This window comes from Xenopus tropicalis, chromosome 3, assembly GCF_000004195.4.
Source record: "Xenopus tropicalis strain Nigerian chromosome 3, UCB_Xtro_10.0, whole genome shotgun sequence".
Taxonomy (NCBI): domain Eukaryota; kingdom Metazoa; phylum Chordata; class Amphibia; order Anura; family Pipidae; genus Xenopus; species Xenopus tropicalis.
Genome location: NC_030679.2, coordinates 126,108,905 through 126,132,296, shown reverse-complemented (window position 1 = coordinate 126,132,296; position 23,392 = coordinate 126,108,905). Strand labels below are relative to the sequence as shown.

Here is a 23,392-nt window from a genome sequence, read left to right as displayed (position 1 = left end):
GTTTAGTAGAGTTCCCATAATAATAGGAAGTGGCTGAAGGTGGGCTTAGGGCATTCCCTCTGAGAGCCCCAAGGTTTTCAAAATGCTGTTTGTAACTTTTACACCTAATATGAGCAATCATGGCTGCTTCTGCTCACCTGTGGTTTCAGTTCTGTCAGCTTAAGACATCACTGTGAAATCACCCTTGTGTGTACAAACTGTAATTTTGACTATTTTATTTAGACATCAACTTCAGAAAATATAGACATATTTACCCCAGCTCTCTAAAGGGCCCTGCCATTCAGAATCTGCAGAGCATGACCTCTTGTTTAGCTGATGTGCTCCCTGGAGTCCCCCTGCCTCCTGCTCGCTTGTGCCAAAGAAAAGCAAACTAACTGTACAGCCACATACTGGAAACATCTATTAATATAGTATCAAGACTGGATGGTATATGCTCTTGGGTCAGAACGCCATTATATAGACCTAACTACCTTTTGCACCCTTAGCGCGCTAGTACTTGCCCCTGGGGCCAAACTACATGACCCCAAATATGTCTTGAGCCATTTTGCTAGCCCAAGGCCACCACAGCTCTTATTATCACTTGTCCATAAATGGTTTAGACAATGCACTTATTATTAGAAAATCTGATTTACTTTAATTCAGAAAAGACTAAGGCTACTGAGGTTTTATATTTTATTGTTGTTATGCGGATTTTTTACTTCCTTCCAGTAATGTTCTCAACTACAAAAGAGTCAGCACTAGGTGTAGAGCCCAAACAGATCCCGGACATAAGTGCGCTTTGCATGTGTGCCTTGGGGACCACATCAATGAGCCGATGCGGTCCCCAATCTGATGAAAAAATCAAACCTGCCCGATCGAGATCTGCCCGATTTCAGGCCAGATGTCTGTCAGCAGGCCTGTCGTTAGTGCCCATACATCAGTCTAAGGGACCGATATCGGTAGCTAGAATCGGCCCGTGTATGCCCACCTTTACCTGAGCTTACGGGCCAACTAACAATATAAAGCAAACATATCAAATAAAACAGAAGATGACAGAAGACTACGGAGTACTTAATGCACATCCACATAACATGACAGCTCAGAAAACATTATTCTTGCATTCTACTTCAAAATGTAATATTAGCTCTGTAGTATCAGCTTGTATGAGAGAAGAACCTCATTTTCTGCTTGATAATGTCCAACAGCCCCAAAGCTTAGCTTCCCAACAGCTGCCCAGAGCTCACTGAGCATGTGCGGTGTCACTGACACTCAACAGATGTCCTTACAGGTTTCAAGATGGGAAACTTAAGTGCACAATTTTACAGGCTTGGATCATTACTGCTAAACCTATCCACAGGGGTATGGTAAGTTCAGTATATAAAATACACAAGCCATATCCATGTTTAGGATTTATGTTTCTAATCTTCCCAGGATAAGAGTTGTAAAGCCTAATAGTTTAGTAATTTACATAGGGGCCACTGATCATGCCTAATCTTCTGCCATAGGGACAGCAAGGAGACAGAAGGAAATAGAAGGCATAAAGTAGAATAAAATGTATTCATTCCTGCTGCTAGAAAAGGTCTCTATATGTGAATATAAATCAGTTTTATAACCCCAAAGATCTACACATTACCCGCTGTTTTCAGGTGTAAATAAAACAGGCCTTTCCTGATGATAGCATGCATAATGTATGTATGCTTCTTTAGCTCTTTTATTGTACAGAGGATCTTTTATGGCCATGAGATGCCCATCAGATTTCCCAAGAGCTTCACTGCTCTCAGAAAAGGTGTTTATCAGTAAACATGCGAGCAGCACGGAGATTAGGGCTAAGCAGTCAGCACATTTAATGTTAATGCAAATCAAACACATATAGTTCTAGGTCAAATTATTGTGGTTCCACCTACATATGGTTTATATAAGGAATAACGTTTGCCTTATGCTTTTATATTGTCATGGAACTCTTCTGTGCAGAGTCAGGACAAATTTATAGGGCCACAGTTAGGGGGGGAGTGGGTGGGAGTGGCTTAATGAGGGAGGGGCGGAGACAATGAGCTGGAGTGGAGATGCAATGCGCAATATCGCCTTGTTGCACTAAACATAGGCAGAAAGTCGATGAGTGTAGGGGCAGGCAGATAGTTGAGATATGTGTCCAATGCCCTCACCACTGTTGTTCCCTAGGCACGTGCCTCTTTTGCCTCCCCCTAGTTCCGTCCCTGCTTCTGTGACATCTCTTCTTCATATTTTACAACAGGGAGTATTATCAACCAATGATACCCCTAGGCACAAATTATAACTGATGACATCACAAATAACCATTTAAAAGCATGTATTTTATAGGATAATCACGGCGCTTGTGTATTACATACCAATTATATATATATATATATATATAGCTTTAAGGAAGAGAGCCCTTATGTGGGAACTTAGGTTAAAGGGGTGGTTTAACTTGTATGTTGAGAATGGCCTATTCTAAGCAAATTTTCAATTGGCCTTCATTTTTAAAAAAATATTTACGTTTCTCTTCAGACCCCTTCCAACTTTCTGGAATGGGGGTTACTGACCCCAGAATCCAAAAAACTATTACTCTGTAAGAATACAATTTCATTGTTACTATTTATGCCTATAACCAATTTCACATTCTTTTTTCCTCTAAAACCTACTTAGCTAATGTCATTTCTATATATGTACCCTGCTTGTAGCCGTGCTTCCGTAGCTGCACTGTACCCTGTCCCAACAGATTAAATGCTGCATCCATTACCCATTCCCAAATGAGCTTTACATACACTCTGTGCGTCAAGTAGATCATTTTCATATGTATCCTGTCTCTGTAAACGATACCCTCTCTGTACCCAAGAGGTACACACTTTTATAATATTTCCTTTTTATAATAGCCGCTTTTCATGACAAATCATTTTTGAAACACCATGTTTTACACTGCTAATATAACGACATTGAAACAACAGCACCACCTGCTGGTAATTTATTGTCTTCTGGACTCGGCAGAAAATTAATTTAGTGAAGAACAGAAAGTCTTGTGCGGTTGCTCTGCTGAGAACAGATCAGAAAAACGTCAGATGACTCTTCCCACTAATCTGCACAAGTGCTCAGAGGCTCACCCAGAGTCATTTTACATAATTTTGTTTACATTTCCTTTACAATGTTTCAGTGGTCTAGCTGTTTATATTTTCTGCTCTGCTGGTTCTACCTCCTGAAACCAGAATCCAGAATCCAGTTGATTAACAGACCCGGAGTAGAACAGACCACTGCTGCACTGTTTTAATAATTAGAACCACGGGGGACAAACAAATGCTGCTTTCAGTTCAGATTACAATTACAGATTACATTAAAAACACCCAAATTTATATACTGAATGGTTGCTTTTTATTTTTTTTGGTTTTGGGTGGGGATCATGCTACAGAATAAGAACTGAGGAGTCCTGTGATAAAAAACCTTTGCTCAAGGCTTTCAGACATCATATTCATCTTCTATGTTCATGCTTCTATAATTCACATGTAATAAGCACACTATTACCTGATTACCTATTACCTAATGTCCCCTTGTGGGCCAAACCCATATCTCTTTCTCCCAACAGCCTCTCTGCAAGATGGAATTAGGGTTCTACAACTTCATCTCTGCCTGTGGGTTTGTTTGTATGTGCATCCAAAACCCAAAACTAATGGTTTAATAGTTGATATTTAATGGAAATAAAGTGCTTGCATAATTGGGGCCACTTGTAAGAAAACCGGCATGAGCGGATGGGTTGGTGGAGGGTTTTGGAGAGCTGAAACGCAAGAATTTATAGTGCAATACCATCAAAAAAACAAAATATCAGAAGCAAATTGTATCCCTAGTCTATTGATAATATAGATATCTATTTGTAGGGTTTAAAGTATGAAAGAAGTAAAAGGCTGGAAACTGTTGGAAATCTGGCTTCTGCCAAGGGATCCAAACTTTGTGGAATTTCTTGAGTGTACCTCTTACCTCTACTGTTATATTGTTATAATAAAGGCGTGGTTTACCTTAACTTGAAAATGAACTTTCAATATGTTATAGAATGGCCAATTCTAAACAACCTTTCTGTATATATTTCCTGCCACCCCTTCATGAGATGACATTAAGGGGCCCATTTACTAATGTTCATATTTTTTTTTTCATGAATTGGGGTTTTTAGCACTAAAAATCATGGATACTAATTACACAAAACCCGCAAAAAAAAGACAAAACAACACTAAAAGCTGTAGGGGCATGTAGAAGTCAATGGGAGTTGATCTAGGCAAATTGTAACAATATTTATTTAATTTTTGTTTTTTTCTGGTTTTCAGGGTTTTTTCATTTGTAAGCGCACAAGGAAATGACCAATTTGGGGTTTTCGTGTTCTTTTTGTTTTCGTTCCACATTCTAATTCGTTTGCGCTTTTTAAATTCTGATCTTTTAATAAATGACTATAGACATTCAGGGTTTTTGTGGAAATTAGTTTATTTATGGTTTCAAAAAACTCCTAAAATCCTAAAACTTCAAAAAATCACTAAAATCCGAAAGTTCAAAAAAGGAAGTTGCAACAGGATCTACCATTACAGAAAAGAATGCGATTGGCTACTAACTGGTTATAGCTCTGCCTGCTTCAGAGTTGCTCACAATCCCAAATACTTACAAAAGACAGAATTAGGAAGAATTGGTGCAAGAGGAAGAAAGATGAGATGGTTGAAGTGAGAGAAGGATGTGGGGAAAGAAGGGAAACAGGAGTGTGAGATATATAAATAAATGGTATATCATTACGTGGGAGGGGGTGGTGTAATCAGGGTTAAAGCACCACAAGCAGTGAGCAAGAGAATCACATTCTTTTTCAAACATAGTCCCTATAAATAAAAAACTGATACATAATAATTTTCTGCTTGTTCTCCAGGCTTCACCTTAAAGGCCCAATGGCAGAGCGTCCTGCAGTTCTGCACTTATTCTGATCATGTTCTCTTTCCATTTTCCTACAGATCATCAAAAACTTGAGCGAGAAGCTCGAATTTGCCGTCTCTTGAAGCACCCAAATATTGGTAAGTCAGGGAATAATGATGATATGTCATGCACTTGTTTGTTATGCATTATTGAATTGAGAAGAGTAAGAATAATATATTATTGATGTATTACTGACATTCTAACATAACTGTCACTGGGCGGGGCTATGATGTGGCAATTGGCAATTAGCCCATAACTGTGTCAATCACTGAGAGTCCTGCCCAGTTTTACTAAATTGGAAAACAGGAAGGCAGTTTTGACCCAGACATCTCAAAAGGTGGCAACCGTAACACAAACTCATGTACTCATATATATATATATATATATATCTTCTCCTTGACGGCACTCACCACTCTAGAATTACACGCCGTGTACTCACCAAAAATGTATCCACACATGACCAGTTGTAAGCACTCACGGCTCAATATAATTTTAAAAAATCAAAAAGAATTTTATTGCTCCACACTCACATCGATGCGTTTCGATCCACAAGGGATCGTCGTCAGGATCCGTCAATGTGAGAGTGGAGCAATAAAATTCTTTTTGATTTTTTGAATTATATTGAGCCATGAGTGCTTTCAACTGGTCATATACTGTATATATATATATAGAAAATAATAATCATCCCTGGCCAGCACACCCTTCAATGCTTTATAAAAAATTTATTGAAAATATATTGTTTAAAACCATATATTTTTTTAAACAATATATTTTCAATAAATTTTTGATAAAGCATTGAAGGGTGTGCTGGCCACGGATGATTATTATTTTCTGTATATACATAATTTTGGCTATGCACCCCGCAGAATATTGAGTCTTGGAGTGCGGACACCATTTAGATTGAAATATATATATATAATCAAGTATTTATCAATCTAAAAAAAACTTGAATAGCTCGAATATAAAACTTTGCCACCAAATAGCTTCTGAAGTCAATGGGAGCTCTCGGAGGCAAAATCAGTGAGTTTGAGGCATTCGAGTTTTTTCTCCATAATTTTAATTCTTTTTATTCAGATTTTCAAATAAATATGCATTCAAGTTTTTTCAAATATTGCGTTTACTCTAAGTAGAAAAAACCTTTGAAAATTTGAGTTTTGATAAATAATGCCTAAATATTAACATTTACCAATGTTAATATTTCTTTTACAATTTATTTTTTTTGCGCTAAAGCACTTTTTTGTGTGACTTACTAAGAGTTAAAAACACAAAAAGCACTTAAACAAAATTTCACAATCCTAAAGCTGTCGGGGCATGTGGAAGTCAATGGGAGTTGTCCTAGGCAAATTGTAACAATATTTATTTACGGTAATTCATGCTTTTAGAGGTTTCGCCTATTTCTAAGTTTGTAAATCCACGAAGATTTGTGGAAAACCGTAAACACCACAAATATTCAGTGTTAGTATATGCCACTAGAGATTTTTTTAGCAGAACCCAGGGAAGATATTGTGCAATAATCCGCTACAATACTGTAGTACTTCTGTATTATAGAGTACAATATAACTGTGCAGCGCACTGCTGTATTCCTTATCTGGGCCAAGTCCCTTCAGTACCAGGATATCTTTTTAGGCATGAAGTGGGAAACATTTCTGCCTTCATTCATTTGTTTTATTTCCCAGAATCCTACGGCCACTTCAGGCTTTCAAGGTACCTCCTTTAGTGTGCGGTGCCAGTTTTTATTTTTTTTATTTTTCCTGATGCACGTGCAATTATTATTTCCAGCACTGATAGTTATTCAATTACTTTGTTGATCAATTGAGAATAATCCAGCAATACAAAACTTAGTCTGTTTGCTACTGTGCTATACTTGTAGCAGCAGGGGAGTAACAACAGAGGACGCAAATCCCATACCTCCCAACTGTCCCAGTTTCCAAGGGACAGCCCCAATTTTGACAGCTCAGCCCACAGTCCCAGATTCTTTCTGAAAAGTCCTTCTTTTCCCTTGGATCTCCCGCACTGACTGCTAAAAAAGATACAGTGTTTCTCAATTTTAATTTAAAAAGTAGCTTTTGGCAGAGCCCAGAACAGTTAACAAGCTAAACCTTCTCTTAGATACAATTGTAACTAATAAGCTAAATAGGTCTCTTGGGGGGACTGAGACTTGCATCTTAAAGGGCAATTTCACCTTCATAATAACACATAAAACAAGACCCCAAACCCCCCAGAAATAAGTTCAATCTTTAAATAACCTGCCAATTTTTGTAAAATGGGAGTGGATTTAGTGAAGAGCAGGTGGGTTGAAACACATAGATGTCCCCTCTTCCGCCCGTACCTTGCGCATTATTCAGACGCACACATCACTAACAGCCTGATTATTCATCCAACACTGAGCAGAGCAGTGCGCCCCCTGGTGTCTTAAGTGACCCCTCTAGTGTAATGTACTTATATATAAGACTTAATGAGTAAGTAAAAATTATGTAAATGTTTGTGTGCGGTTCCTTTGCTACAGCAGTCTCTGCAGCCTAAGTTCAAGCTATTAACTTTCCTCTTGCTGTGTCTGCTCTCCTGCCATAATGCATAGGAGCAATCTAATCAACTGGAGCAGTTATGAAAGGAATACTGTCATGGGAAAACATGTTTTTTTCAAAACGCATCAGTTAATGGAGCTTCTCCAGCAGAATCCTGCATTGGAATCTGTTTTTCAAAAATATTCAATTTTGAAATGTCACATGGGGCTAGCCATATTCTTCATTTCCCAGGGTGCCACAGCCATGTGACCTGTGCTCTGAAAAACTTCAGTCACACTTTACTGCTGCGCTGCAAGTTGGAGTGATATCCCCCCTCCCCCCAGCAGCCGATCAGCAGAACAATGGGAAGGGAGCAAGATAGCAGCTCCCAGTAGGTATCAGAATAGCACTTAATAGTAAGAAATCCAAGTCCGGCTTCGGACTCCTCCAGTTACATGGGAGTAGGAGAAACAATAGGTTAGCTGAAAGCAGTTCTAATGTGTAGCGCTGGCTCCTTCTGAAAGCTCAGACTCAGGCACAATGCACTGAGATGGCACCTACACACCAATATTACAGCTAAAAAAAATGAATAAAATTAAAATTTTAAATGGTAGAGTGAATTATTTGCTATGTAAACAGTGTAATTAAGAAATAAAAAGTACAACATAAAAATCACGACAGTATCTCTTTAAATGCAGGGAGTAGCAAATGCTGTACCTAGCTAGATTGTGAAAACACACTGCTTATATACAATATATATATATATATATATATATTTTTTTTTTTTTTACTTTTTAAACTTTTACTAAGGATATCAGGTTACATAACAGAGACAAAACTATTTTACATGATTTTGTACTTCAATAAACTGTAGGTCTCTACTAGCAAATATAATTTTCTATGTTTTATTCTTGGGGGTAAAGGGAAGGGGGGGAGAACAGATTAATAGAAAAGAAAAGGGAAGGGGAGAGATGGGAGGGAAAGGAACACAGTGTAAGTTGGGTTATTTCTCTCTCATAACTTACAGGCTACATAATGCAATTATAATTAATTAATTTAGAGTGGCATTTAGTTGTAGGGATGGCAGGCAGATCTTAAAGCGATAACATCACTAATGCAGTAACCCTTTAAGCCACATAATGTTCCCCAGTGGGAATATATGTGCAGACTCTCACTCTTTACAAATAACATTTATTAACCACCAAGGATACATCCAGGCAGGTTGTCAAATAAAATAATTTGTCAACTGCTTGCTCTCCACAAGGATATACCATAGGCCAGTTTCTCAGGAAATTTCTCTCACTGTTTCTGTTACCATGGAACTCTGTTCCCACCCATCTGCTCTAGTGGACTGGTATTCCTTACTGGTACCCCTCCACTGTCTCTAGTGGTTTGGTACTCCCTAGTGATACCCCTCCACTTTTACCCAGATAGGCATTTCCTCTAAAGATTCTGGTCATAAGCCTCTTGTACGCTTTCTCACTAGCTGTTCCTATACTGACACTGGATCCGTCTAACGGGGGGAACCTGTCTGAACCTATTTCCCCTTTCTCCTCGTTGGCACAGAGGCTGCTCATTCTACATAACCTGACTGCCTTTTCCCTACTAGTCTATTCTAGTTATTCCTGTCCCACAGGTGTTGTGTGCTGACTTGCCTCCTTCTGGTAGATGGTGACTTGGCCACACCCTCCCATCAAATACCTTAAACCTGTATGTGGCTGCTCCTTTTATACCTGCACTGCCCTCTGGTGTGGTGAATCACTGGGCCACATGTGTTTGTTTGGGGCTAGGTGGCTGGCCGGGTTGCTTAAGGCATCAGGCCGGCTTGGCCCACCCCCAAGGTTTCAGCTTCCACCTTATTATAACCAGTCATTTTATCCCCACATTGTTCATTAGAGAGGACAACATGGTTCATACCAGAAGGGCTGACATAACGTACCCAGGGATTCCATCCTTTCCAAATTGTTTGCCTGTCATTTAGGATGCTTGTCAATTTCTCGTTGACTAAGATCTAATTAATCTTATTCTTTAATTGCTGTATAGTTAGTACTGGAGATTCCCACAAACTTAGTTGCAATAAAAATTTGAGTAATAAGAATTCTGTATTCCTAGTAGAATGTGGTCTGGTAACTCAAGCAATGCTTGTATATTTTTAAATTACAGGTATGAGATCTGTTATCCAGAAACCTGTTATCCAGAAAGCTCTGAATTACAGGAAGGCCATTTCCCATAGACTCCATTTTAATAAAATAATTCACATTTTTAAAGATAATTTACTTTTTCCTCTGTAATAATAAAACAGTACCTTGTACTTGATCCCAACTAAGATATAATTACCCCTTATTGGGGGCAGAACAGTCCTATTGGGTTTGTTTAATGTTTGAATGAATGTTTATAAATTTTAAGTATGGTGATCCAAATTACACAAAGACCCCTTATTTAGAAAACCCCAGGTCCTGAGCATTCTGGATAACAGGTCCCATACCTGTACCTTTATTTACAACAGAGATAATTCAGTATGAATACAGAACAGCATAGTGTGTATAAAAGGTAGTGAGATCAATAAGCACTAATTACAACCAATCAGAACACTAAGCCCCATTTTCAGTTACAAACACAAAAACAGTATACAAGGTGCGATTCAGATGTAATTTGCCACGTTCGACATCCGACACAATTGTGCTGGATTGTGTTAGTTCCAGTGCTTGGCGCCCCAACTATAGGGAAGCGTAAGGAACAGCTTTAGATGCAAGAAATGGCGTCATTGAGTACATTGTAAATGAAGCGGTACATAAAAACTGATACACCCTCTACTTAAGGGATTGAAGTTGACTCAGAGCTCTGTTTTTTTTATATAAAATCACTCATTGTCTTCTGATATCCTTATATTTTTACAAACGGAGGGGTCTCTGGAGGGTCTATGCTGCTGTATATGATCGTGCAACAATGTTTGCAAAGTCAGAACTCTGCGCTGTAAAAACAATGCAATGTAATAATGTACTGTATGTGCATTGATTGTGCATATAAAGTAAAGTGATTATGTTGTGAATACAAAGACTGCAAATCTTATAAAAAGGATTTGTTGTGATTATAGTAAAACTCTATTCTGCTCTACAGAATATTAAGAGGCTGTATAGTGGGTATAGAGGTTTTACCAGGCATTAAATATGAATAGTAGCATGGATGTTCAAGAGGCTCTGCAATCTGTACCCTGCAGCTACTACTCTGTGTAGTACATACATCGCACAGCTGTATTGTTCCCAGGTAGACTGGGATATTCTGTATACATACTAAACAGACAACTATAGAGCTGTATAGACCGTAACCTGTTATTGTAGGGAGCTTAGGAAATGGTATGTCATTCTTTATTTACACCATATTGTGTTTGGTAAAGTGCACAGCACATACAGTTAGTTGTATTGCCTTGTTGCGTGACCCTACTGATAATGGGGACTGAGGATGCTGGGAGATGTAGTTCAGACAAAATAGAGCCATCATATGGGGTTCATTGCCACAAATCATATACAGGCAAAACTGTAGAAACAGTGAACCACTGAAATATAATAAATATGCAACAAAGTAACCTTTTATTTCCCTTTTTCTGCAGTGCGGCTCCATGACAGTATATCAGAGGAAGGGTTCCACTATCTCATCTTTGACCTGTAAGTGGGCAGCTATCCATTTTTTGTTTTTATTCAATTTCTGGCTGTCACCAGCTAGCAAATGGCACTTGTTCTAAAAAGGTCCCGCCAGTGCCACATTCACAGGTTAAAAATAGCACTGCTGTACTTGGCATCCCCCCTGGGATACGGAAAGAATCGCAGCAGGCTTTGTTTGTATGGGCCAAATTCCCTGGTGACTCAGATTGCCCCGTCCTGGCACAGATTTCCTGGGGTGTGTGAGGCTATGTGCTACCTACTGAATCTGGCCATGCAGCATGCTGTATATAATTGAGATGTAATTGGCCCACTACTTATATTAAGTTGGACAGTACAGTACAATTGACAATGATATTCTGAGACAATCTGCAATTGGTTTTCATTTTTTATTACTTGTGGTTTTTAAGTGATTTTGCTTCTTGTTCGGCATCTCCTTAATTTGGAATTTCAGCAGCTATCTGGTCGCTAGGGTCCTATTTACCTTAGCAACTAGGCAGTGGTTTGAATGACAGACTGGAATATGAATAGGATAGGGCCTGAATAGAAAGATAAGGGATAAAAAGTATCAATAGTGATACCATTGTAGCCTCACAGAACAATACAATTAATAAAATAAATAATGAAGACCAATTGTGCTAGGAATAGGACATTGATAGGAATAGGACAATCATAATAAATGTTAACTTAAAGGTGAACCACCCCTTTTAGCAAAGGTAATACAGCAAAGCATCCATAAATAGTGAGGTCTATGCAAGCTGGGAAGAGCTATTATGGGGAAAGCCTGGCAACAGTGAGAGCTAAAAAAAAGGCGGAATGTGAGAGAAACAAAGAGGTGGAAATACAAGGCAAATTGAAGAGAATGAAGAATGCAAGGAAAGGAAAGAGATAAGTTGATAAAAGTAAAGAAAACAAAAGAGGGGATAAAAGAGGGCTCCAATGGTAAAGCATAAACCAATGGGAAAGGGTGAGAGCAGAACGGAAAATGGAAAGATCACATCATTATTGCTGCTATTGCTAGTATAGATACAAAGCCAAGCAGCAGCTTACAAAGGATAGTAATGTATAAAGTGACAAAAGAATATTACAGTTAGGAAGGAGGTCCCCTCATATCTGGCTTGGGTAGGGGGTCCTAAAAAGAAGCAGAGCCAGTAATCAAGCATGCCCATAACTAGAACCAAGTGATACACAGTTCACTCATTTGTTTTACTTCATGTCCCCCCCCCCATAGGTTCTTATGTTATTACTCCCAGCGCAAGTGCCCCCACCTTTAATAATAAATGCCTTTAGTCTTATTGACTCTATTTAAAAATCAGTTGGAAGACTGACGGGTCCTTTTGGGGTGTCTTTTCATGCACGTTTTTCCTGTCTGTATGTATCTGTCTGCCTATAATGCGTCTATATCCTGTTTTTGGCTGAAAGAAGTATACAGAAGACTGTGGGTACAGCAAAGGTGGGCGTTGATTTCAATGTGGGGGTGCAGGCAGAATAATTCAGCTCTCCCTCACACTTTGAACAGAGAGTTTTGGTGCAGAAAAGGGGGTGGGGGGATTCATCCTATAAATACAACATGCTGTTTTTGGTGTTGGTGTCTGTGGGCGTCAGAAGAAGACAAGACATCACAGTAGCTGCTTTTCTCTGCACCTTTATATTTCCCTTACAGCATCTCTCTATTTCAGTGCTAAAATGCCCAACACTATTTAATCAGCACAATTCGCACTGCACTGTAAAACATAGTGCTACCACTTGGCACATTATAGGGGCACACCATCAATCATTTAGCAATTAATAGGGTACAAACCAGCAAGCTGCAATATAAAGGTGCGTCATGCATTGTGATCCTGTTTCCCTTAAGATGTCACCAATACCAACTCCCCATGTATATAGCTTAGAACTAAAGTGGGATGATTTACTAACACGGGTGCTAAGTTGCATCAGCATAGATGTCAATAGGATCAGCAATCTATTAGAAGTTAGAAAGTTAAACCAAAGATTTCATTGGTTGTTATAGGCAACTGCTCTGGTGCAGTTTAGAACCTATGTTAGTAAATCGGCCCATGAGAGCATAATATGCATTGATGGGGGGATTTACCACCATTTCCTCTTTGCTTTTTGTTTCACTATTATCTGGGGATGAATAAAAGATCTGTTATTATAGCTGGGAAAAAGGAGAAAAGGCACAGGCACATAGCAGATACGAGATAAGCTTTGTAGAATATAATGGGGTTTTTATCTGTTATCTGCTAAGTAACCTGTGCCTTTTCTCCTGTAAATGGCTGCCCCCATGGCTACACAGAAGCTTTATTATATAAACTATAGTAGTCTTTCTAAGGAAAACACACCAGTTGTACCAGTGCAGGGCAACATTACATTATACAGTAATTACTTTTATACACTTTCATTTTTTGGTGTTACTGTCCCTTTAAGGAGGCTGTATCCTTCTTCAGCTCCCAGGTTTCCTCCCACCCTTTAAATACATACAGGCAGGTTCACTGGGTCCTTATAAGAATGTGATAGAGACCTTAGATTGCAAGCTCTACTTGGGCAGGAACTAATGGGACAAATAAAAAATGCCTGTAAAGTTCTCTATAAATGTGTTGTCACTATATAACGAATAAGGATAATAATGAAATAACAATACATTCCTGGGCTTACTACTCACCTCCCCGTCACTACACCTCCAGCCTGCCCTGCAGTCTCCCCTACTAAGGTTTAATCCCACACAGCTGTCAGCACATCTCTGCCACCCACCCACTCTGCTGCTTCTGGACCGGTACCACATGGCTGTGCCACGCTGCCCTCTCTATTTTTCCCCTTGCATAGAGGGCTGTGTCCCTTTTGTGCGGCACACTGTGTGCTGCTCCCCTCCTCTTTCAGTCCCACTGATGGCACTGACACATATTGAAACTCATCATTCTATATATAACACAGTGTGTAGCTCTGACACAGTGCGCAATTAGACACAGCCTCTTCATGCCTTCACATATCCCTCTCTCTCTCGCTACCCTTTCCTTTCTGTATTCCTCTATCTGCTCACGCCTACATTGCTCATTTAGTCACCGCGTCTGCATTCATCTGTCTGTTCCCACATTCATGCCCCAATCTGCTCTCTCCATATACACCCATCTTACAGGACCTAAACATATAACTCATCTGTTAGCCCACGTTCCTTCAGCACACAATAAAAAATCCACATAGGGGTCATTTATAAAAACTGGGCAAATTTGCACCTGGGCAGTAACTGATGCTAACCAATTAGATTACTGCTTTTAATTATTGACCATTGATTAGTAGGTATAGGTTACTGCCTGTGTGCAAATAAGCCCAGTGTAAATGAGCCCCACTACGTGTTTCACCATACATGGCAATGTAAAGGAGTTTCAGCCCAAATACACATATAATATAGATAGTACCAGAGGGAGCAGGGAGCATTGGGGCGGGGGGGGTTAGAGAGGGATACAAGGGACAATATAAGGGGATATGGAGAAGCAGCAGGTATTAAAGAGAAATTTCACAAAGCAATTGAAGAGGTATATATGAAGTAATAGGGGGCGCTAGAGAGAGAATGTTACATGAAGTTATATATTTTTATGTTTGTTGACTGAAAAACATCATAAGGAGTAGTTATAGAGTGGTTATAGAAAGCAATAATGGGAGTTTTAGAGAGAATATATAGAGCAATAGGGGGACTTAAAGGGACAGAGAGTTATAAAAATGGGGTTATATGACCAGCAGGGTGAGTTATATAGAGAATCATGTACCCCCTATTATAATATATAAGATTATTAAAAGTCACCAAAGAGTTCCATGACCATGTAAGGGTATAAGACTGAAGGCTAACTCCTTTTATACAGGTATTGGGATTAATATTCTCATATTTTATAACAGCGCATATATTATCGTTTATAGTAAACAAGTTTCAAGCGCCATGTGACACAAATGACATCATTAAGCACTGATTATAAGCAATGGCATCACTAAAAAGGGTTTTATAGGATATTCATGACTCTTGTGTATTATAGGATGAAATATTATGGAACAGCAGTGTAAAAATGTGGCGCTGGGCAGCAACTTACCCACCAGCCTCAGAGTGCAGTTTCAGGGGGATAGTTATATTAACCACTAGGGGGAGCAAAAACGAACAGTTCAGTGTAAAAATTAAACTGGGTAAAATAGACAGACTGTGCATAATAAAAAATGTTTTCAGTATAGTTAGGCAAAAATGTAATCTATAAAGGCTGGAGTGGGCAGATGTCTAACATATTGGCCAGAACTCTACTTCCTGCTTTACAGCTGTCTAAGCTGTTAGCAGTCAGTAACCAATCAGTGATTCGAGGGAGGGGGGCATATGGGACATAACTGCTCAGTTATTTTGCATTTGAATCTGACCTGTGAGCTCACAAACTAACTGAGCAGTTATGTCCCATGTGCCCCCCCTAAAGTCACTGACTAACTAAGAGGTTAGAGAGCTGAAAGCAGGAAGTAGTGTTCTGGCCATTATGTTAGATATCTGCCCACTCCAGCCTTTATAGATTACAGTTTTGCCTAACTAACTATATTAAAAATATTTTTTATATTGCGCAGTCTGTCTATTTTACCCAATTTAATTTTTACACTGAATTGTTCCTCTAAGGAAAATATTATATTGAGAGGGCTGTAGGATGTAACCCCCAGTCAATGTAGTCCAGTTTTACTGGGTCCCCTCCCTTGAAACCTTTGCCTCATCCTCTGGGCCAACAACTTTCACCCCCCACACAGAAGACTCCCATCAGCTTTGTGACCCAAGACTGGACTTGGAATTAATGATGTTTCTCATTTAAAATATAACTTTATATACAGTCATGGTGACCAACCCTAGAAAGCACAATCATTCATAGAATAAGAACCCCTGTAGTCCCTGTAGAATAGGATGAAGAATACAAAGCAACAGAAGACAGTATAAAATGCCGTTCTCTAGAGCAATCAGTGATGATATATCATGCTATTATATAGGTCGCTGGGCGGAGCTTCCCTGCAGTAAATGATAACAATGCCAAAAGTCGAATATGACTTTGACTTTAAAGGACATTGTCCTTCTCTGTGACTGTGTTTGTTAGGTATCAAGCCTCTTTTATACACAAATTCGCATTTCTCAAATAAAATTCTCTCTGAATAATACAAAATATGAATTATCTCTGTCTAATACGCCTTTGTCCCAAATACCTACTTTTTTTTAGGGTCACAGGAGGGGAGTTATTCGAAGATATTGTGGCAAGAGAGTATTACAGTGAAGCAGATGCAAGGTGGGTATCCAGTTACCCTGTAGTACCCCTTGAATCCCTTCTCCCCCCATTCCCTTCCTAGTCATCTTCTTTGGGCATAAGCTGGGTTATTTGCTTCCAGATACAGAAATGCACATTACAAATACTAATCCTGCCTGGGGGGGGGAATTATTCTAGAAAATGATACATACCTGGAAATGTCAAATAGTCACATATTTACCAAGAGCTAAAAGAAACACAAAGCATGCTGACAGAATGTCTCAAAAATGCACTTACTAACCCCCCACAAAAAAAAGATCTTTCTAGTTTGGCATTGGAGTCAGGCATTTAATAATACAGGCTGGAGTATTTTAGGGGAGTTCTTTTCCAAATACTTATCAAATACGTACAATAGTTTGTTTATCTACAACTGCCAGCGCCCAAAGCTGCCTTCCACTGTCTGTGGGTTGCTGGGTTTGTAGTTCTGTATCACCTGGTGGGCCAGCGGTTTCCCATCCCTCATACAGAAGGCTCTGTGCTTTTCAGAGGAAGTGCAGAAGGTAAAGTGTGACCCTTGGGCATTGGCTTTAAGCATTTTTTTCCCAACAGCTCAATAACAGGCTAAAATGTCAATGAGCCAATTGAGCTGACCTATTGAGTTCCTAGTCCGGGACCTCACACTGCCACCTGCACTTGTAGGAATCTGACAGAAAGTCTCTATCACTATTAGTCTTGCAGAGATCTAGACAGGCAACTCCATAGGGAGGTGTCCTTGTATATGTCTGTTAGATACAAACAACATAAGGCAGCTCAGTCACACATTGGCAGGGCAGTTACAGCAGGGATCACTCCTCACTTTATTGTACCCCTCTGCATGATGCCTGTTTACCAACGTGATGGTTTGTGATGTTAAGACACTGTGTTTCTCTCCTCTTGTTCCCTTCCCTCCTCCCTTGATCTGTTTCTCTGCCTTCCCTTTGTATCCTTATTTCTGGGCTGATTCCTGTTCTTGTACTGTACCATTTGGTTGGGTACCTCAAAACATCTCCCATTCTCCCACTCTTGTCCTTGTTATGTATGTTATGTGATTTCCTACCCATCCTTTTTTATTTCTTTCCTTCTTACATAATACCCCCATAATACCCACATCACCCCCACTTTATGTTGTTCTTTGAATTCAATTTCATGGCCTTACTAAATGGTCTTCTGGTCATTTTAAAATGCCATTTTTGTGGTTGTTCCATGTTGTCTATGCCATTCCATTTCCTTTCCCACACCCCATGATACAATGTGCCCATGTTCTACACCTTGTTTCATACTTTGTGCTCCACCCTACACAATTGTCCATTTTGTGATAATTGCTTCCAACCACATGTATAATGCTTTCTAACTACCGATATAATGCACCTACTTCCACTGTAAAACAATATTTGCCCCTTTTTGTTCCCTCTGTGCCTCCTTTTTTTGCTCTTATGTGACCCATTGTTGCTTCTCTTTGCCCCCTCAATGCCCCTTTGTGCCTCCTGGTTCGCTTGTTTTGTTTTACAGTCACTGTCTCCATCAGATATTAGAAAGTGTTTGTTTCACACACTCCTGTGATATTGTACACAGGGACCTGAAGGTCAGTATCCATGGGTGGGGCGCTGTGACATGGCATGGGGGAGGCTGGTGAGGAGTGGCGCACGTGGGCACTGCACCTTTCACCTCCCGGTACCATCCCACTGTGGGAACACTGTGCATGGGAAGCTGTGGGTCGGGCAGAGGAATGGGGTTGTGGTGTGCATCCAGGTGGGCATGAAAGGGATCAGCTAATCAATACGTAACTGTTTGAGGTGCCGTGTATATGTATAAATACATGTATATCCACCTTTAACTACAAAAGAGGAGTGCTCCTGCTTCTCTAGAAATACTGCACTTAATTTTGCAACTGAAATGCCCCGGCTGTCACATTCCTCTCTCTTTATTGCCTCTGCTCTACCAAAAGTTGTATGCATCTTGCTGCTTTGACTTTTTTTGTTTTCTTTCGTTTTCCTCCATCTTCTCTTCTCTTTTGTCTCTGCTGTATCTTTCTTCTTCGCTTTTCCTTCCACCTTTACCCCAAATTTCTGCCTTGACAAAGTGAGAAAGAATGAACCCCCAGCACCTGACCTATCAGCGGGAATGCTGGTCCCAGCATGCACTGCTCCATGCACCTGCTCGCAATGGGATTTAGGAATTCCCCCAGGTGGAATGCTGCAGTGAATGTGCTCAAAGTATTGCACAGCCTCTAATGCGATACTCTCAAACAAATTCTTAATTTAGGTTGCATCCCTTAGGCTCGTGCAGCTTAATTTTCCTCTCCTTTCTATCATCCATCATCCTTTGTTGGTTTCATCCCTCCTCCCAATCTTCCCTATTTAGCAGGTTCCAGTGTTCTGCCATCATTTTTGTGCGCTGTTCCCATTCTCTCTATCAACTTGCCACCTCTTTATATTCTCCCTCTCTCATCTGTTCCTACCATTCCTTTTCCCTCCCCCCACCATTAATCCCTGCCTCCATTTCCCCACCACATTTGCCCTTATCTTTCTGTCTCACTCTGCTCCCCATCTCTCTTCTCCTCTCACTGTTAATTCTGCTTGTTTTTTTGCTCTCCTTGGCAGATATTTTTAGTCCCCTCTCTCCTCCTCCATCTGTCTCTTCCCTGTCCTCCCCCTCTTGCGCTCTCTCCTGTCTCTTTTCCATGTGTCTCTCAGTTCTCATTTTTCTTTGTGCTGCGTTATCCCCTTATTTGCATGGCTGCATCGTTCACAATATTGGCCTAAGGGCTTATGCCCAAGTCAAAGGCAAGAGGTCAAAGAGTAAACCCCTGGACAATCAGGTGTCAGATCTATCTATCTATCTACCTTTCCACATTTGTTCCTCTTTGTTAGCTTCCCTGCTCATTTTCTTCTGTCTTTCCCCTCTTCTTTTGGCACTAACGTTATCTCTCTCATATCTGTCTGGTTCCTCTGTCAATGAACAGTCAGACATTCCTAATTCTTTTTTTTTTTTTTTACTATGGGTATAGGATCTATTATCTAAAAACCCACTACCCAGAAAGCTCTGAAATGTAGCATTGCCATTTTCCATAGAGTCCCCTTCAATTAAACAATTCGTACTTTTTCACTTTTTATCTGAAGTAATAAGAAACTTTATAATAAGGACTTTAATTAAGAAAAAACAAACAATACCATTGGGTTTTAATAAATGCTTAGGAGTGTTAGTAGGGTTATGGAATGATGCTGCACATATTTTAGAAGAATCTCATACACAGATGATCCCAGCATCTCACTTAATAGATCCCATACCTGTATATTATATGAAGTCCTGTCTGTGTTTGTGATCTGTGTTAGTCTCCCTTTGGTTAATGTGTCCACTTGTGCCCATGAGGCTATTCCGATCCCTTACAAGGTAACTTTCTGTCACTTTCTGGGACATAAGCCTCAGTCTGCGCTCCATAGGAAACCCTACAGTAACTGTGCAGTGGAGGAGTCTGTGCGCTGTGTATGTGTTGACAACTAAATGTGTCTGTGAATGCATGTTACACAGATAATCTATATGATACATGAGCCTAGATATAACATATAACAACACAAACTCCTGACAACACAAATACAAATTCTATAGTCACAACATACTGAGGCATCACCTATAATAACATACATAGCGCATAAGGAGCAATGTAGCTCAGTAACTAGGTGAAGCACAATGAATTTATGAATTCAGATCATTTATTCCCAGGCATACGCATTTTTACAAGAATTCTCCAGCATATTAATATATAACAATGCCATAAGAGCTCTTTTAAGGTGGCCATACACGTAGCAATAACGATCTTTCATGCGACCATTGGTTTCGCATTCGCATGAAAGATCGTTCCCACCCTCAATATGGAGGTAGAAACAATAGAAATTCTACCTCCACCCGCTGATTCAGCCCTAAATGTAGATTTTGCTCTGGCGCCTTCAATGGTGCCCAATCAAAATCTTTTAATCTGGCTGATTGACGAGACGACCAATATCCGCAGCATTTGCAATATCGGTCCCCTCTTTGAGCTGCCATACATGCACCGAATATCGTACGAAACAAGGTTTCGTACAATAATATAAGTGCGTGTATGGCGGCTTAATGCTGAAGACGTGGGTAAATTTCTAACAAAATGGAAAGCGTTGGCATTCTTTTTTTCACAGTGGAACACAGTGAATATATTAAGGTGGCCATACATGGACAGATTTAAGCTGCCTATTTGGCCAAACGATCGAATTAGCCTGATATTGGCCACCTGTAGGTGTATGGCCACCTTTAGGGGAAAAGCCATTTATACTCAAAACACCAACCAGTAACCAGTAATCAGTTTTATCCAAAATATCTACAAACTGGCAAGACATTATAGTGATTAGTTTGGTAATATGGGTGCTTGCTTTATATATGTGCTGCATTCATAAGTGATAGTTGTTTTTTCCAAAACATAACATAGACCTTATAAACATTTAGCACAGTTAAGCATTATCAAGAATAATACAGTATGCAGAAACTATATGCTACTTGCCTTCCAAAATCTATAAACCTTAAAAACACTGAATGTAAAAATTTCTCCAGCATTTTTGCAATCTACATTAATGACTTATTTTTTTCCAGTTTCAAAGCTATTTAAGATTTTATTAACTGCCAATATAATGCATTTTGTAACATTAGCACCACCTTCTGGTCAGCTGCTATAACTGTACAGTCCGAGAGAGATACATTCAGAAGGAAAACAGAGAAATGCACTGATGTTGCTCTGCTCAGGAAGGAGATCAGAAGCCTCAGATGCCCTTTCCCATCTTTTTCCTAAGCAGAGCAACATCAGAACACTCTGACTGCACAGTTGCAAAAACTGACCAGTGCCATCGTTACAAAATGCATTATATTGGCAGTTAACAAAAACGTATGTTATATAACTTATGAAAAATAAATCATTGATATAAATTGCAAAAGTGCTTAGGAAAGTACCCTGAGCAATTTTACATTTTTCAAGGTTTGCTTACCTGATAGCCTCACCTTATAGTAGAGTTGTACATGCAGTGTGGTAAACAATGAAACATTATCACTCTGTTAATTCATATATATTCATAGTCAATCAAACTGTATCAGACTAATCCAGTAATGTAAGCAAAGTTAGTCCTGGACCAGTAACCCTCAAAAACCAATGAGATATTTGCTTTAATGATTCTAACTGCACTGGACCTGTATATACTGCTCATTGGCTGCTAATGATTGCAGAACTGTTGCTTCACCTGCCTGATATAATCTACATAATTCCCATTTGTGTATATTTCCCACGCTAATAGAAACACACTGAGCTCAAGGAAGTAGATATTTTACATATCATGATATCCCACCTACAGGCAGCATAATCAGCCATAGTAGTGTGACAGCCCAAACACAGTGGTGTCACATTGCAGGATATCAGGTAGATATATGGTGTAAAGACATGAAAACAGGGTGAAAGTTGCGGTCGTCCAGCCCATGGGTGTGTGATCTGAGCACTTTGGGCAGCTAGAGGCCAGCCAAGGAGCCATATCTCAGCAGGAAACATAACGCCCTTTGCAAAGGGGTTATTTTGGTTGGCAGGCACCCTACCCTTTCTTTCTTGCCCTCCTTCCCTCCATCAGCCCACAAGAAACACACAGCTCTTACTAATGCCCCCCCTGCTGTTTGCACGCAGTCATTGCATCCAGCAGATTCTTGAAGCAGTCCTCCACTGCCACCAAATGGGGGTTGTTCACAGGGACCTAAAGGTGAGTTTTGTATCCCTCTTGCCATCTGCTGTACCATGTGCATGCCAGGTTGGAAATCCCTTAATCTCCCCATCCTAAACACAGCCTCCTCCTGGGAGTACCATATGCATGCAGGTGATGCGTTGTATTGGGATATCTTTGTGGAAGTGGGGTGGCAGTGTATATCATGGCATGTGGGTGCTTGAGTCTAGTCGTAGGCTGCATTTATTGGTGTGCAGTGCATGGCATGCTGTGGGACAGTATAATGACATCTTTTTGTTAATCAATGTAACATTTATCGAAATGTTTATATGTATATCCACTGTGTATACACTGTATAATCCCTATCCTCGCTCCTTTTTTTCTCTTTCATTTAATGCCCCTATCGCTTTGATCTGCCTGGTATCTCTGTGCCAGCTGAACACCCAGTGGCATCTGTTATGCCAGGCACTTTGGAGGTGGCAAACTGGCAAAGCAGAGGTCCCAGTCTTATTTTAGTCACAGTGCATTTCTCAGGGGCTCTCATAGCCGATGCATCTGTTCCTAATGCAAATGGAACAGCAGCTCTGGCATAGAGAGAACGCTCTAGACCAGAATACATTAAATAGAAGGCATCGGAAAATGAAAATACCCCTTTCTGTAGTAAACAGAGAGATACAAGTCACTACCTCCATATGCAGAATATTGTACTCAACCTTCAGAACAGTTTAAATTATCATCTTGAAGGGCCCTTGGGACAAAACAATACAAAAAGCAGGAAAGGAAAGTACTGGAACCTGTTCGTTAGGGCCCCAGTCAGACTGGAACTGGCAACCTGTGAATTCTGGCAGATGCCATAGTACTTAAAATCCCAGGGCCTATTTTGAATCCAGCTCTGGACCTGTTCCCACTTACCCTAGCAACTAGGCAACACTCTCAATAACAGAGTGGGAGATATAGAAAACGCTGCTGAATAGTAAGACCTGTAATATTGGTAAGGGTTTATTCTAGGGGAACAATTTATTTAATACTTTATCAGAAGGAATGAGCAGTGTCTGTGACCCACCATTTAAAAATGGAAGACAAAACCAAGATTTGTTGCCAACTGTAATCTTCTTAATCTATGAAATCCACAGGTTGCAGGGCTGAGAATCATTATGAGGCATACTGCGTGGTTGCATGGGAACCAGATCAGTCAGCAGCATGCATTATTTATCAGCCCTGCATCAAGCGGATTTTATTGGTGTTCCAGATAAATGGTTGAGTCGGCAAACCCACGTGGCATTAATCAGTGTCAGATAAGTGTGGCA

At 40.0% G+C, this 23,392-nt stretch overlaps 1 protein-coding gene across 21 annotated transcripts in view; it reads left to right on the top strand.

Moving 5' to 3' along the window:
• Positions 1 to 23,392, top strand: part of camk2b (calcium/calmodulin dependent protein kinase (CaM kinase) II beta) — an 82,236-nt gene that overhangs the window by 34,166 nt on the left and 24,678 nt on the right. For 16 of the 21 annotated variants that reach the window (XM_012959321.3, XM_012959310.2, XM_012959322.2 and 13 more), the window contains 4 exon segments: positions 4,965 to 5,024; positions 11,038 to 11,092; positions 16,303 to 16,368; positions 22,052 to 22,124. In XM_012959321.3, coding sequence (XP_012814775.1) covers positions 4,965 to 5,024; positions 11,038 to 11,092; positions 16,303 to 16,368; positions 22,052 to 22,124 — 254 coding nt within the window. 21 annotated transcript variants of the gene reach the window in all.